This window comes from Delphinus delphis, chromosome 19 (genome assembly GCF_949987515.2).
Source record: "Delphinus delphis chromosome 19, mDelDel1.2, whole genome shotgun sequence".
Classification (NCBI taxonomy): Eukaryota; Metazoa; Chordata; class Mammalia; order Artiodactyla; family Delphinidae; genus Delphinus; species Delphinus delphis.
The window spans coordinates 16048340-16064416 of record NC_082701.1 but is presented as its reverse complement, the minus strand read 5'-3'; the positions used below and the strand labels follow the sequence as shown (position 1 = coordinate 16064416).

The 16077-nt window shown below is 37.5% G+C and overlaps 1 protein-coding gene across 4 annotated transcripts in view; it reads left to right on the top strand.

Annotated features, from left to right (window-relative positions):
• The window catches only part of TLK2 (tousled like kinase 2), a 103118-nt gene that overhangs the window by 32983 nt on the left and 54058 nt on the right, over positions 1–16077 (top strand). For 3 of the 4 annotated variants that reach the window (XM_059996621.1, XM_059996620.1, XM_059996618.1), the window contains exons 3-7: positions 2114–2185; positions 3083–3152; positions 4155–4198; positions 4926–5021; positions 14818–14985. In XM_059996621.1, coding sequence (XP_059852604.1) covers positions 2114–2185; positions 3083–3152; positions 4155–4198; positions 4926–5021; positions 14818–14985 — 450 coding nt within the window. The remainder of the gene's footprint in view (positions 1–2113; positions 2186–3082; positions 3153–4154; positions 4199–4925; positions 5022–14817; positions 14986–16077) is intronic. The other variant, XM_059996619.1, reaches the window with a different exon arrangement.

The following is a 16077-nucleotide window of genomic DNA, read 5'->3' as shown; positions in this document are numbered from 1 at the left end:
TTGTGGCCCGCGGGCTCTAGAGCACAGGCTCAGTAGTTGTGGCGCACGGGCTTAGTTGCTCTGCGGCATGTGGGATCTTCCTGGACCAGGGCTTGAACCCGTGTCTCCTGCGTTGGCAGGTGGATTCTTAACCACTGCGCCACCAGGGAAGTCCCTTTTCCTCTACTTCTTTAGTTACTGTTTCCTTTGGTTCCATGAACATATTTAGGATGGCTATTTTGAAATATTTTTCTGTTAAATCCAGCATCTGGTCATTCTCACCAGCAGTTTCTTTTGCCTGCTTTTTTTTTCTTTTCCTGGTATATGGGTCGTACTTGTTTGTTTCTTTGCATGCCTCATGATTTTTTGTTGGAAATTGGTCATTTTAGATGATACGTTGTAGCACCTCTGGGTACTGATTTCTCATCCTGTTCTTTGGGGCCTTGATATTGTTGCTTGTTTATTTGTTTAGTGACTGGCTGGATTATTTTAGTGAAGTCTGTTCTACCACCCATCCCCCCAGAGCTAAGCCTCTTGGTACTCCTCAGGGAGGCTTGGCTCTAGGCAAGCCTGCAGGTGCCCTGTGGTGACTGGTACTCAGGAGGACTCTTTTCCTGACCAACCCAGCTGTTAAACTACACTAGTTGTCCAGATTGCTCTCTTGTTTTCAACAGTGCCCTGAGGCATACATTCCCCTACAAACTACAAACTAATCCAATCAAATTGGGGCTCCTTGGAAGGAAAAGTTCCTGAGGTCAATGTTTGCTATTTGCTCTGACCCCAGGGAGGTCTCCTCCCTGGTGTCTTATTCCTTGATTCTCTCCTGCAAAGTAGCTGACCTACAGTCTAGACTGTATCTTCATTACACGAATCTCTTTCCGCTTGCCTTTTACCAAAACCTCCCTTAGATTTAAACTTGTCCACACTGTTGGGAATGAAGTCAGGTCCTTTGGGAAAAGATTTGGTACTACATGTTCCAGCTTTTTCCCCCTGGCAAAATATCCAAGCCAGGGTTCTGGAGCTGGGGGTGGGGACAGTGAGTAATACTTTTCTGTGAGTGACATTCAGGCTGTAGGAACTGAGTGCCAGGAGGTAGAATGTGGAGATGTGGCACCACAGCAGCTTGTCTCTCCTGGTGTTGAACCACTGTCTCACGAGCTGAGCGAGAGGGCTGTTGGGGTCCCAGTATTCTCAGTTGACCATGCCTAAGGCAGAGCCTCTGTTCCACAAGTCGGTGTTGGGCAGAAGGGAGCCTCCTGTCTTTGATGTACTTGCCTGGGACTTAGCCTCAGTAATGGGGGCTGGGGATGGGTTGAGAAGTCCGAAGTCCTGCTCCTCCCAGGAACAAAGCCCTTGGACTGAGAGCTGGGGGAAGGGGGGACCTTGTGCTCTTGGCTGCAGCAGTCTGGAGCCTTGCTGAGATGGGGGGGCGGGGGTGGGGTGGGGAGAGTGGTCTTGGTTCTAATACCACAGACTTTCACCTTTCAGGCTGAATTTTCATAGATTTTACTGAATGGTTGTTTCTTCATTTGCTGTTTGCCCTTAGGGACCATTGTCAGAGGCTTTGAATGGTGGTTTTTAAAAATAATTTGCATCAGTTTCCCTGAGGAGTGAGCTAGCAGAGATCCTCACGCCATTAGGCTAGAAGTCAATCTCTTGTAACTTTTTTGAGCTAGCAGTCATGCCTGTTTTAAAGCATGATTCGGAAAAGTGTTTCCTTCATTATGGTCTCTGACTGCCTCCTCATGAGGAACCCTTGACATACCCCTTAACACCTCAACTTTCAGATATTGCCTGTGTGATACGAGAGGCCAAGAGAATTGATTTTCCCCAGCTTATTTTCCTTAAAGAATGAACTTGCTACATGTGAAAGTACTCTAGAAGGGAAAATTTGCACGAGTTAAGAGTTTATAAAGGAAATGAAAATAATATTAGCTAGAGAATTTTAACATGAGGACCCTACTGTACTATATGGTTGATTGAGTTCTTTTCAAGTTGGCTCAGAGGTGTTGCAGTTAACTCTTGGCTTCTTTGACCTGACTTAGATATCAAAATCAAATGGCTTCTCCCTCATTTTTGCTGTCATCCTTAAATTAGTTAATTTTGATTCCTTTTCTTTTTTCTTTCTTTTCAGGGGCCACTCAATAGTGAGTCTTCCAACCAGAGCTTGTGCAGCGTGGGGTCCTTGAGTGATAAAGAAGTAGAGGTAAGAAGCCACATCCATTGCAAGACTTCTCATATTCCCACACTTTGGGTCTGGGTTAAACCATAGCACTGCAAACTCTGGTGTCCTGTTAGGGTCTGGGTGAATGACTCCCCTTTGAGTTGTTTGCTCGTTGTACAGTTGTGATGTGGCCTTGATGGGTTTTTATTACGATAATAATAACCATCAATAAAGGGTAGAGATTTGCAGTTGTAGCTGAATTAGCCTAGGTGCCATTGAATTTTAGCACTTTTTAGTACTTCAACAGAGTTGGGTTAGTGTGGCCCGACAGACTTTAGTAAGAAAATTTGAAGTTTTTTTTTTTAAGGCACACAACCTAGCTGCATAGATAGGTAACCGCTTACTTTGCACTTAGATAAAACTTTCAATAAATTAGTCAGTTGATTATGCATATCTTTCCTTATTGGAAAAAAGGATTAGATTTAAGCTCTTTTAAAGTAGAAATATTGTGGAAATTCCCTCGTGGTCCAGTGGTTAGGACTCGGCGCTTTCAGTGCCAGGCCCGGGTTCAATCCCTGGTTGGGGAAATAAGATCCCGCAAGCCGAGTGGCATGGCCAAAAAAAAAAAAAAAAAAAGTAGAAATATTGTAACAGCTGCTGTCTGAGAGCCTACTATATGCTAGATGCTTGTACTACATTTGTGCTTTGTAAAATTGAAGCTCTGATACTTTGAGCAGTTTGCTAAAAATCGTATAGGTGGCTTGGTTCCAGATCCTGTACTCTTTCCATGACCCTGCTCTAAGAGTTGGACACTCATTTAGGACTTGTCTGAGCCAGTTAAATATCCTTATAAATTTGATATTTTGTACATACTCTCTAATTTTCATAATGTGAAAAATTTAACAAAATGCTAATTGTGATGTATATGGTATTTAACAGACTCCTGAGAAAAAACAGAATGACCAGCGAAACCGGAAAAGAAAAGCTGAACCATATGAAACTAGCCAAGGTAGTAATACTTTCACACTGGTAAAAATACTAGATTCTTATGTACTTGGAAAATTTCCAGCTCACACTAAGTAATTAGTTTGTGCACAGGGATTCCTAACAATGAAGATTTGTATTCCTTAAGGGAATATCAGGTTGTTTATTATAGACTTGCCATTTGATACACACTTGACGAAACAGTGTCAGTTCTTTGGGGACTCTGGTTTTCCCTGTTGTAAGTTAACCATCTTCTCGCCATGGGTTTGTCTTCAGACTAAGTATTTATTGTACAGAAAAGAGGTTACATTGGAGTTTTAACTATGTCTTGCACTAGATCAGTGATTTGCTAATAATAGGTAAGCAGAAATGGTTTCAGTCACAAGGCTGTCCTTTTACCTGCCCTTCTTCCATGTCAATTATTTAGTTGTACATTGGTGCCCAGTGGAATAAATCTGTAAATATGATGGTGGTAATGCCAAATTTCTGTAAATAATTAAAGGAAGAATAAAAGAAATGGCAGAGCTTCCAAGAAATGGACACCCTAGTCTTTTTTTTTTTTCCATATTCTTTTAATCTGCAAATCATTTTTTACTTTTTTGGGAGAAAATTTTCCCAAAGTGACAAGGTCACATAAAGTTTTTTGTGAAATAGAATAAACCCTTTTGTTCTGATGAATTTGTTTTGCATTTTTTGTCCTCTTAGTTGGGGGTGTAGTTTATAGTTTAGTTTTATTTTGATGCACAGTTGTGGCATGAGTTTTGTTAGTGTACTTGTAAAAGAAAGATTAGTGAATCTTAAAGCGAGCTGTGAAAAAGTCTTTCACTGCTTATTTCAGTCTTTAATTTTGTGGAGGAAACTGTCTTCTGTTCTTATGATACAGGTATTTTGGCTCATTTGTTAAAAGTAAGCTTGACATTTGAATTGATAACAACATAGGCAGTTATTGAATACATAGTACACTTTAGCGAATGATGGTTTACTTGTGTTACTGGAAAAACTATACTTACTTTGGTTTTATTTTCAGGGAAAGGCACTCCTAGGGGACATAAAATTAGTGATTACTTTGAGGTAAGTTAAGTTTTTGGAAAAAGAAATCTATAGTGATTTTTTTAAAAACCTAAATCCTTTTGTTCATTTAAGGCTTTAGAGAGGAATATATTGCCTTTACTGTGCTCTCCTCCCCTTCCTCCCCATCTTCATCAACGCTACGCTGCCCCATCTCTATAAGAGGAAACGGCTGCTGACTTCCTAAATTTAAATTTGTTTATGATGTGTCTTTTCTGTGATGATATAAAAATTCACAAATGAGGTGATTTTTCTCTTGGCCAGACTAGGTTTCGTGTCTTACAAAGATTGAAGTGAAATGACTTGGACTCTTGTTTTGTCCTCTTCCCTTTAGTCCATAGGAACCTGTAGTAAGCTCACTGACCCATCCTTAGTGGTTACTGAAGAAGACACTAACATCCACTGTACCACTATATTCCTGCTTCGTGTATTTTGAGACAAGAAGGGAAAACATTCTTCTCTTATGTCCTTTCAAAACCATGTGTACCTTCAGCTTTCTAGCCATGTTTTCTTTATATCTTGGTACATTTCTGCTGGAGCTCCTCCTTAAAATCTCGTTGAAAAGATAGCAGAATTTGACTTATATGGCATTTTCTCTCTAGAATAAGATATATTGACTTAAAGGGGCCGTATATAATTAAGACCTGTTTGTGTATTAATCTTTTACTCTCCTTATCTGAAGCCTAGTACTGTTGTGAATTATTCATATCCATTTTTCCCTGTTGGCCAGTTTGCTGGGGGAAGCGGGCCAGGAACCAGCCCTGGCAGAAGTGTTCCACCAGTTGCACGATCCTCACCGCAACATTCCTTATCCAATCCCTTACCGGTAAGCATTCACCTGGAGAAATTTGACACCTGTTGTAGGAGACAAGAAGCCCAGGAACACTCGAGCAAAAGTTTCTCTTCCGTTAATTACCCAAGGGGAATGAGGCATTAAGGAGAAACGTTCATAGCATTACCTGTGAATCACTTAACTTAGATTCAAATCTGTATCAGTAAATTTACATTTTATAAGAGCTGACCCTTTTCTCCCAGTATAATAAATTACTTCTAGGCCTGCAGCTCATTGTTCTGTCAAGGAACTGATTTCCAATCCAAACATTAGATTTTTATCCTTGCCAGACTTAAATGTTCCTATAACTAAATTCCTTAAAAAAAAATTTGGTCAGCTCCTGGCATTTGAATTATTTTTAAGGCTTACTAGAGAAGCTAAAGCTACACAAATTTGGGATAGGTTTGTTTTCTGCCTATAAGTGAGATCTGAAACTCTTAAAAACATTACAGCCAAGTTAGTGGTTCTCAACCGGAGGTAGTTTGTCCCCTCAGGGGACATTTGACAGTGTTGGAGTAATTATTGGTCAGAAATAGAGGGTGAGTGGAAGGATGCCATAGGCATTTACTGGGCAGAGGCCAGGGATGCTGTTAAACATCTTACAGTGCACAGGACAGGCGCCACCACGAAGATCCAGTCCAAAATGACACTAGTGCCAAGGTTGAGAATCCCTGAGCTAGCTAATGTAGGGTTTTGTGTTAATTTGCTCAAGTGCCTTTGGATAATTTGTTGATACCAGTAAGAACTCTGTACTTAAGAGTGTATTATGCCTACTGATGCTTCAGGTATTGCTGTGGGATCCAAGGGAAAAGGGAGATCAGGAGTTTTCATCCTAGGTCTCTGTTTAGGAAAGTTGCTCTTCTCTGCCTTAGCAGAGTTGATTAATACTACTTTTTTCCTAAATGATTTAGTCTTCTGTATTGTTGAAGTATTTTAAAATATCCTTCCCCTCTTCTCTCTCATGAAAGCATGCATTCATTAGGGTGATTATAATTATTAAAGCACTTAGGAAAATGTATTCAACTTGAAATTTCTGCTATTATTTTGTCATCCTTGTTATATTTAAAAATTTTAGAAATGTTTGATGTGTAGATCTGTTTGGTTAGGTTGAGGTTTGTTAGATAACTTTCGAGGAGGCCTATATCTATATTTTTATTAAGTTTTAAACCAGTTAAAGTTTTAAAATGTTAAATGAGATTGCAGAATTATCTATTTGGGACGAATATGATTTGTAGAATTTTGTTGTCTATTACTCTTCTCTCCCTGAAAAATATTTATTTTTCATTTGGTTTTTAGTAGTGTACCACCCATCTATCATGTGTCCATTTAAGTCAGGTCTTACCTGACAACAAAAGAGATGATTCAATGATCTGTAGACATTTCTGCCACCTCTGTGAATGGTGGTGGGGGCCTCATCATTATTATGCAAATCTAAGTATATCTTGGGTGTTAAAATAGGAACCAAGCCTTAATTTCCTTTTTCCATTGCACTGAGAAGCTCTTTATCCTTCTAACTTAGATTCTGTGTTTCATTGTTATAATTACTGATTTGTGTATACCCTTCAATTCCCTTTCCCCACTCTCTCTCTATCATATTTGCCTGAAAAAACTCAGCCCTGGTTATCTAATTTTCCACCTTTTCCTTGTCTAAGCAGCTCAGCATGGTTAGAGGAAAACACATATACCCATGCTGACTGATCTCACTTTAAGTTCATGACCACCAATCTCATGAACCCCCTAGTTGCTGCCAGTCCTATTATATTTCCATAGTTAGTTCCCTTTCCTAGATGAATATTTCATATTTTTGTCATTTCCTGCAAGCCTCCAGCAACACTTCCTCCTCTACTATTTCAACTGATGGCTTTACTTTTTTATCTTCCTGAGAAAGTAGAAGCAACCAGAAGAGAACTTTCACATGCACCTGTGCCAAATCTACCAAGTTACTTGTATCATTATCCATATCTGCCTTTTAGGATGAAAGAACTTGCCAGCCCTTTACTTGGGCACTGGTTTCCCTGAAAATTACGTATACAACTCTACGTGACATTTCCACTTACATAACTAAATGGGCAGCTTTAAAACGTCCACAGAGGAACTCTTGCTCACTAGCAAAACAACACAACAAACTGCTCATCCTGCAGTCTACCCTGTCCTGGTAAATGACAGTTTACTCTGTCCAGTTTTTCAGATCATAACTTCATGCCCCATATCTAACCTGTCAATAAATCCTGTTTTCTTTTAAAAAATACCCAAATCCCAACCTCTTTTTCTATTCTTTTGGTTCTCTGCATTAAATCTCCAAAGTGGTCTCCGTGCTTCTGCCTGTGTCTCACCTATTTTCGGTATAGTAGCCAGAATGATTCTGTGAAAAAATTAAGACAGATCCTGCTCAAAACAGTCCAGACTGTTCTGGGCTTACATGGCCTAGAAGCTCCTACATGATTTTTGCTCCCCCCATCCGCCTGACTCCATCTGCTCCCCTCTCACCCTCATACCACTCCAGCCATGCTGGCCTCCTTGAAGTTCCTTGAACACTGTGAAGCACTCTTTTGCTTCACGGCCTTTGTACCTGCTATTCCCTCTTCCAGGAATAGCATGATTAGCACTCTCTTCATCAGGCTGTTGCTCAAAAATGACCTTATCAGAGAGGTCTCTCCTGGCCAACTTCTTTAAATATCAGTCCCTCTCACCTTGTAACTCTGTCCCTAATCCTGCTTTAATTCTTAGTTATTACTACCTGACATATGTATTTAAATTTTGATATGTATGTAAATTTTTTCATTGATTCATACTTATACATATAGAAGTGTATACATGTAAGTCTACAGCTTAATGAAGTTTCACAAACTGAGTACAAGAAACAAAATACCAGGCCCTCCAGAAACCCCCTTATGCTCCCTTCCAGTCATTAGCCCCCTCCCTGCCACTGGGGATAGCCACTATCCTGACTTCTCACAGTACAGGTGGGTTTTTTTGTTTTTGTACTTTGTATAAAAGGAATCATACAGTATATACTCTTGTGTCTGGCTTCTTTAGTTCAACATTACTTTTGTGAGATTCATCCATACTGTGTGTTGTTGTAGATCATTCATTGTCATTGTGTGGTATAATTTTAATATTTTTATTTAATAATTTACATATCTTAATTTTTAACTATACACTTAGTCTATTGCCCAGCTTCTTCCACCAGAATGTTAATCCTAAGAGAGCAGGGATTTTGTTTTATTTACTGCTGTTTCCATCTCTTACAGTGTTTATTACATAAAGACGTAATCATTTTAACTGTCCCCCCCCCCACATGGAATAGATATCTTGTTCAATTTTTAGTCTGTAACACCCAAAACAGTGTTGGGTACACAGTGGGGGCTCAAGACTATTTGTCAAAAGGGAAGAATGGATAAAGAATTACTTCAGCATTTTTCCCCCTAAATGATTCTTTTATATTTTTTGTTAAATACATAAACCGTGAGCCTTTTATGCAGGAGTTGGTAAACTACAGCCCACAGTTGGCAAGCTAAGAATGATTTTTAGATTTTTTGAGTTGTATAGACAAAGAAGAATATATATCACAGAGATGATGTGTTGCCTGAAAAGCCTAACGTATTTCTATCTGACCCTTCACAAAAAATGTTTCCAGGAAATCATTATGAGGTTAACTCCATGTAATCATCACTTAGGTCAGAAAGTAAAATATTTCCAGCACCCTGGAAACCTTCCCTGATCACAACCCTCTCCCAATACCCTAGAAACAACCACTGTTCTAATTTTTGTGATTATCATTTGCTTTTCCTTATAGTGTGACCACATATGCATCCCTAAACAAAATAGTTTAGTTTTGTCATTACGATAATTTTGTTAAACATGGCATTTAATCACAGTGTTTAGATCTTCTGTATTCTGACTTTTGGCTGTTTGTTCTATCAATTACTAAGAGAGGTATATTTATGACTCTCATGATTGTGGGAGTAGTTTGTTTCTTCCTGTATATATATTTTTGCTTTATGTATTACTAAGTGATTCTCTTCATTCCTTCTGATACTTTTTGCTCTAAATGCAGTATATCTGATATTTAGTATATCCAAACCACTGTATGGTGTAAATACTTCCATTTTTATACTATCAACTTTTCATTATTTTGTTATCAGCGTATCTGACAAATATCATATAGTTGAAATTTTTTTCTTTATTCAGCCTAAAATCGTTTTTAGGGAATTCCCTGGTGGTCCAGTGGTTAGGATTTGGCACTTTTACTGCTGGGGCCCGGGTTTGATTGCTGGTTGGGGAACCAAGATCCTGCAAGCTGCGTGGCACAGCCAAAAAAAAAATCTTTTTTAAACTTCAGTATTTATCCTATTTACATTTAATAAACTAATCATTATATTGGTTTTAAATATACCAGCTTTTAATGTATTTTCTGTTTATCTTACCTGTTCTATGTTACTTTTTCTTTCATTCCTTGTTTTCATTTGGATTAAAAAAAATTATTTCATACTTTTCTCCTCCACTAGTATGTAGGTCCTATGTGGTGTTTCTCTTAGAAGTTACCACAGGTATCTTTAATATGCCAAAGTTTGATGTTAATAGTATCTTTGCCCTCCTCCTAAATATATGATAACCTTGATTCCATTTATGTGCTACTGCTTTGGTGGTGGTGGTGTAGGTTTATATTTTGCCTTTTTTTTTTTAGTTTCATAAAACATCATTATTACACTGTCAGTGTTCATTTAGATTTATCTATATACTTACCTCTTTGCACTTCTTCCCGTTTTACATATTACACCTTCCACTCTAGGGTCACTTCCTTCTGCCTTCAGTGGTCCTTTAGTATTCTTTTAGTACAATGTTTATCTGCTGGGGGTTAACTCTGTAGGTTTTTGTTTGCTGAAATAACTTTATTTTGCCCTTATTCTTGAAAGATGTTTATGCTCTGTATATTTCTAGATTGGCATTTTTTATCTTTTCACACAATTGAGTATATAATTACCATATTCTGGTTCCCATTGTTACTACTGAGAAAACAGTTTTCATTTACTTGTTATTTCTTTTGAAAGTATCTGCTCTGCTTCCCCCCATCCCCAGCTGCTTTTAACATTTTTATATGTGGTGTTCTGCAGTTTTACTATGATGCATCCTTTTATTTTCTCTTGTAATTTGTTGGGCTTCTGGTATTTGTGGGTTGGTGTCTTGTACCATTTCTGAATAATTATTTGCCATTGTATTCAGATATTATCTTGGCCCTGTTCCTTTTTCCTCCACCTATAAAATTTCAATTAACCGTATGTTAGACTGTCTCACTTTATCACCATGCCCCTTAACTTCTTTTTCTTTTGGTCTCTGTATGCTCCATTCTGGATAGTTCTTGCCTTTCAGTTCCCAAATTCTCTGTTTTGGTGTATCTAATTTGCCCCATTGAATTCTTAGTTTTTGTTATTTTATGTTCCCTGCAGATATATTCAAACTTGTCTTTATTTTTTTAATCTAGTAGACATAGTTGTTTTATAACCTGTCTGTTAATTCTTGTATTTGAAGGTTTTTTGTTGTTGTTGTTGTTGTTTTTTGCGGTACGCGGGCCTCTCACTGCTGTGCCCTCTCCCGTTGCGGAGCACAGGCTCCGGATGCGCAGGCCCAGCAGCCATGGCTCACAGGCCCAGCCGCTCCGCGGCACGTGGGATCCTCCCGGACCGGGGCACGAACTCGTGTCCCCTGCATCGGCAGGCGGACTCTCAACCACTGCGCCACAAGGGAAGCCCTGAAGGTTTTTTTGAACCTGTTTCTGCTGTCTGTTCTTTTTCCTAGTTGTTGCTCAGGGCTTTATTTCTTTTATGCTTTTGGTTTTGTGTCTTTGTGCTGCTCATTGTTCTTGAAAAATTATTTGTGAAATTTCTTTGAGATCAAGAATAAGATATGTTCCTCCAGGGAGAATTTTTATTTGCTTCTTTCAAGTGCCTAGAGATTCTACCCATCTCTACAAACTACTGAATTCATGGCTTGCATTTTGTCGGTTTGGTTTGCTTATTTTGTTTCTTTCTTTCAACCACCCAGGCATTATTGATTCCAATTATGTTAACATTTCTCAGGGGAGCCTCCACCACCTGCATGGCCAAGGCAACTTCATTGCAACTCCCTGAGGGCAGGGGAAATGTTTCTTCTGGCTTACATTTTCCCTGAGACTGTAACCCTTTGGAAGTGTAGCTAAAGTGGGAAGGGTTTTGTAATGAACCCCCTACTCTGGGTGGGCTTTGGCCTATGACTATCCAGTTGGCAACATGGTGCCCTAGAAATGGAAATTCAAGATCTGCAGGTACTCTGAGGGCAGATGTGACTTTGTTTCCCTTAGGTTTTACCATGACAGACCCCTACTATTTTATCAACTTTTCATTGCTTTTAATATCTTTTTTTTATATTTTGTCCTGTCTTTACAGTTAAGGGGAGGTTGGTACAAACATCCCAGCCTGCTATATTCCAGAGACATTTAAAGATCTTTCAGCCCTTGGCACATATTTATTGAATGTATAACAGAATGGTTTATTTTAATATTGCAGCTTCAATGATACAGTCTCCCAAGTAGAGAGAATATTGTGAATGAGTATTACAGGTATTCTGGAGCCTGAATTTAAACCATTTTATTGGTTAGGGCAGGAGTGTTATTTTTAAGGCGGTAGATTCTACTCAGATTTTTTTAAAAATAATTTTTTTGTCAGGATCATTTTGATTAGTCTCTTTTACTTTTGTTTTCTAAAATGAAAGTGTTAAATAGATTTCCCTGATAAAGGGATACATGCTGATTATGAAAGTCCAACAGTTGAGAAGTGGTAAAATATAAAGTCCTTTCCACAAGAACTATTATTAAAGAGTTTAGTGGGCATATATGTGTATACGTGTATGTTCATTTAGTAGATTTCCTCATTTTCATTGTATTTTTTTAATCAATAGCCTTGAACATTTTGTATTCTGTAAGTAATGCTGTAATGAATGTCCTTGTATATACATCTGTACTTATGCATGTTTTTCCTTTGGATAAATTTCCAAAGTATAGCTCCCAAATCAAAGAATGTGCTCACTTTAAAATGTCATCACATGAATGATAAAGAAGATGTAGTGTGTGTGTATACACTCACACACACACACACACACAATGGAATATTACTCAGCCATAAAAAGAATGAAATATTGCCATTTGCAGCAACATGGATGGACCTAGAGATTATCATACTAAATGAAGTAAGCCAGACAGAGAAAGACAAATATCATATAATATCGCTTATATGTGGAATCTAAAAAAAAAATGTTACAAATGAACTTATTTACAAAACAGAAATAGACCCACAGACATAGAAAATAAACTTATGGTTACAAAAGGGGAAAGGGTGGGTGGATAAATTAGGGATTTGGGATTAACATACAACACACTACTGTATATAAAATAGATAACCAACACAGACCTACTGTATAGGACAGGGAACTGTACTCAATATTTCATAATAACCTAAAAGGGAATCTGAGAAAGAATATTTATATTGTTTTTTATATATATATATATAAAACTGAATTATTTTGCTGTACACCTGAAACTAACACAGCACTGTAAATCAACTATATGTCAATTTAAAATAAAATAAATGTCACCACATAATTGCTAGCAGGCTGTCAGCAGTTTGAGAGTCTCAATTTCTGCCTACCCTTCTAATACTGAATTTTATCATTATAATCTTTGCCAGTGAGAAAATACCTTGTTTTAACTTGCATTTCTTCATCAGTGATATTAAACATCTTTTCCTATGACTAACGGCCTTTTGGATTTCTCTTTTAATGCTTACTCAGTTCCTTTGCCTATTTATTTATTAGTGTATTGTCTTACTGATGGGTAGGAGCGCGTTATTTATTAAGATTGTTAACTCATTGTCATTTATATTGTAGATATGTTTTGCCTGTTTGTACTTTATTTTTTAACTTTATGTTGACTTTTACCATTCAGAAGTCAAAAAATTTGAAGTAGTCAAATTTATCAGTGTTTTTCCTTCATGACTTACTGGTTTTGTCTTACTCTTAGATGTTTCTATATGGTTTGTATTTTTACTGTCATGTTTAAAAAGTCCTTCACCACTAGAAAGTCATAAAAGCATTTGTTTATATTTTCTTATAATTTTTATGTATGCTATAAGGAAGCAGTCTACTTTTCCTTTTTTCTAATATCAACACACATATCCTATCATCTTTGTAAGAAATTCCCACTAATTAGAAATGCACTATAATCACAAATTATACATCCATTTTATATGGGTCCGTTTCTGAATTTTCTGTGCCACTGATCAATCTGTCTGTTCCTGTACCAGTGTTATGCTCCTTTGGTTAATGTTGCTTTGCAGTAAGTTTTAATAGCTGGTCAGGTTCCCTGATACCCTTTATCAAAAATTATGTGGCTAATTTTGATTATTTTTCCAAGTGGACCTCAAAATTAACTCGTGAAAATCCATAAAACATTCCCCCAAAAGAGCAAGAGAGAAGCTAGATGATCTCTATACTACCACAACACCTTCTCTTACAAAAACAGAAGCAAAAATACACAAAAAGCCCTAAGTAAGCATTGGCTTTTAGAGAAATTTGACATGTGTAAAATTTTAACTCAGGAGCATGGTATTGCCATTTAATTTAGGTCATCTTTTATATTTGTTAGTGAAGCTGTGGGGTTTTTTTAATGTGTAATCTGCATATTTCTTAAGTTTCCTTTTAAGTATTTTACAGATATTTTGAATCTGGTTTTTCTTCTGTTACTACTTGTTCAGATTATAGTCAGTTGTGATATGCGGGGAAGTTACTGATTTTTGTGTATTTATTTTACATTTGGCCACATCTTACTGAACCCTTACTTGTTCTTTTTCAGTTGATTTGTTTGGTTTCCTTTGTGAATAGTTATATCATCCAAAAGTGACACTTTTTAATGTTTAATATTTTCTAATATTTATACCTCATATTGTTTTCCTTATCACTTTGGCTAAAAATTCTATGATAATGGTGAATGATTATGATATTAATGTGTTAACCCCTGTCTAGTTCCCAATTTTAATGAAAGTGCCTGGAGTATTGCACCATTAATTATATTTATGTTTATTTCTGAAAAAATACTCTTTGTTGTGTTAAACATGGATACTCCCAGTTTCTGTGGTTTTATTTTAAGCATTGCCTAACAATGTGCAAATCTTGTTTGGCGTCTAAAGGAAAGAATTTTGATTCTCTGCCCACCCCCACCCCCAACATTAATTTAATGAATTACATCAGTAGAGAGAATAATGAACTATCCTTACATTCCTGGAATAAACTGTACATAATTGTGGTAGATTGTTCTTTTGTTTGTATTTATTTTATATTTTTGCATATAGGTATAGTAGGGTGAGAATAGAATAGAGTGAAAATAAGTTCTACCTGTAGAGTAGGGGACAAATGCCTTAATCTTTATTAATCTAGAGGAGAGAAATAGCATTTCCTTTGTAGAATTGAGGGTATTATGAAGTTGTTTGTTGAACTCTACAAAGTAACCTGCAAATTCAGAGTTATGTAAATATAGAACCATTAAAATGTAATTTTATGGAATTTGAGTAAGATACTAACTCAGCTTTTTAGATAGTTCATAATCCAGTGATAATGTTATTATGCTTTCCATATTTGTTTGCAGAGGTGTTTTTTTAAAAAATCCTTCTTATATCTGATAACTGTGTTTTAATCTGTTGCATGTTTTGGCAGTATCAGATTTTCTTTCTCATGTAATTTGTGTGTTTTCTTTAATGTTTTCCAGCGGCGAGTAGAACAGCCCCTCTATGGTTTAGATGGCAGTGCTGCAAAGGAGGTGTCAGAGGAGCAGTCTGCTCTGCCAACCCTGATGTCAGTGATGCTGGCAAAACCTCGGCTCGACACAGAGCAGCTGGCACAGAGGGGAGCTGGCCTCTGCTTCACTTTTGTTTCAGTGAGTACTAAGGCTAAGTTTATGCAGATCCTTGTTTTCCTGGAGCTCCAAGATGAAGTTTGAGTAATTATTTTGGTAGACAGATGATGATTTCTAACTCTGTGTTACTTCTAAAGGTATGTGTTTGTACTCAGTCCTGCTTGGTTCAAGGGGGCTGAGAGACTGCTCTGTCAAAGTCTGAGTGTACCATGGGAAGGAAAACACAATCTTAGGTTGACAAAGAAGAAAAGAAAAGAATTGTAATAATGGAATCAAATTCCATTAGAATTAAAAATAAAATCTCCAAACTCCAGCCATCACTTATTTAAAGTAATATTCAAGTTAATAAAATCTTAATGTGGGGACAGGCATGCTTACCAGTCATTTCCCCCTGTGTGGTACTTGGGCAACCTACATGCTTGCCTTCTCTCACTTCTTCAGAGTGTTAGCACAGTTACTTTTTCCAAGAAGATTTGGCTCCGTGTCTGCTCCTTTCAGCTTGCTTCTTTCTTCTTCCTTGAAGAACAAGAATTTGATTATATAAATGTTTGACCCCCGTTTTTTTTTTTGCCGAATTATAATGCAGCTTGGCTTAAAAGTTGTTGCTTTTCTTGGTTTCTTTGCCCTACCAAGTACCTGTTTGTTGCCAAGGATGGTATAAAGCAAGAGAAAGCCCCATTGCCCTATTCCTCCATTTTTAGGGGCATCATTCAGAGCTGACGTCACCATTGATCAAAATTTCTTTCCCTCTTACTGGTTCATTTTCTCCAGTAATAATCTGTTTCCTCTTTATTTGCTCTGGATTCTGAGCAAATAAATTTCTAATCTCTGGTATTAACCCACATGTGATTGTATTAAGAAAGGCCATGGAATGGTGGGTGTCTTAAGGAAAGGAGATAAAAATAATATAATTAGATAGGGATCATTGTGTATTATTTGAATCGATTCCTCCCTCCCTCCCTCCCTCCCTCCCTTCCTCCCTTCCTCCCTTCCTTCCTTCCTTCCTTCCTTCCTCAGCTTAAAACAGCACCCATTTATTACCTCACAGTTCTGTAAGTTTGGGGGTAATTTGTTGCAGAGTAATAGAGGACTAATACACATGGCTTTATCCTT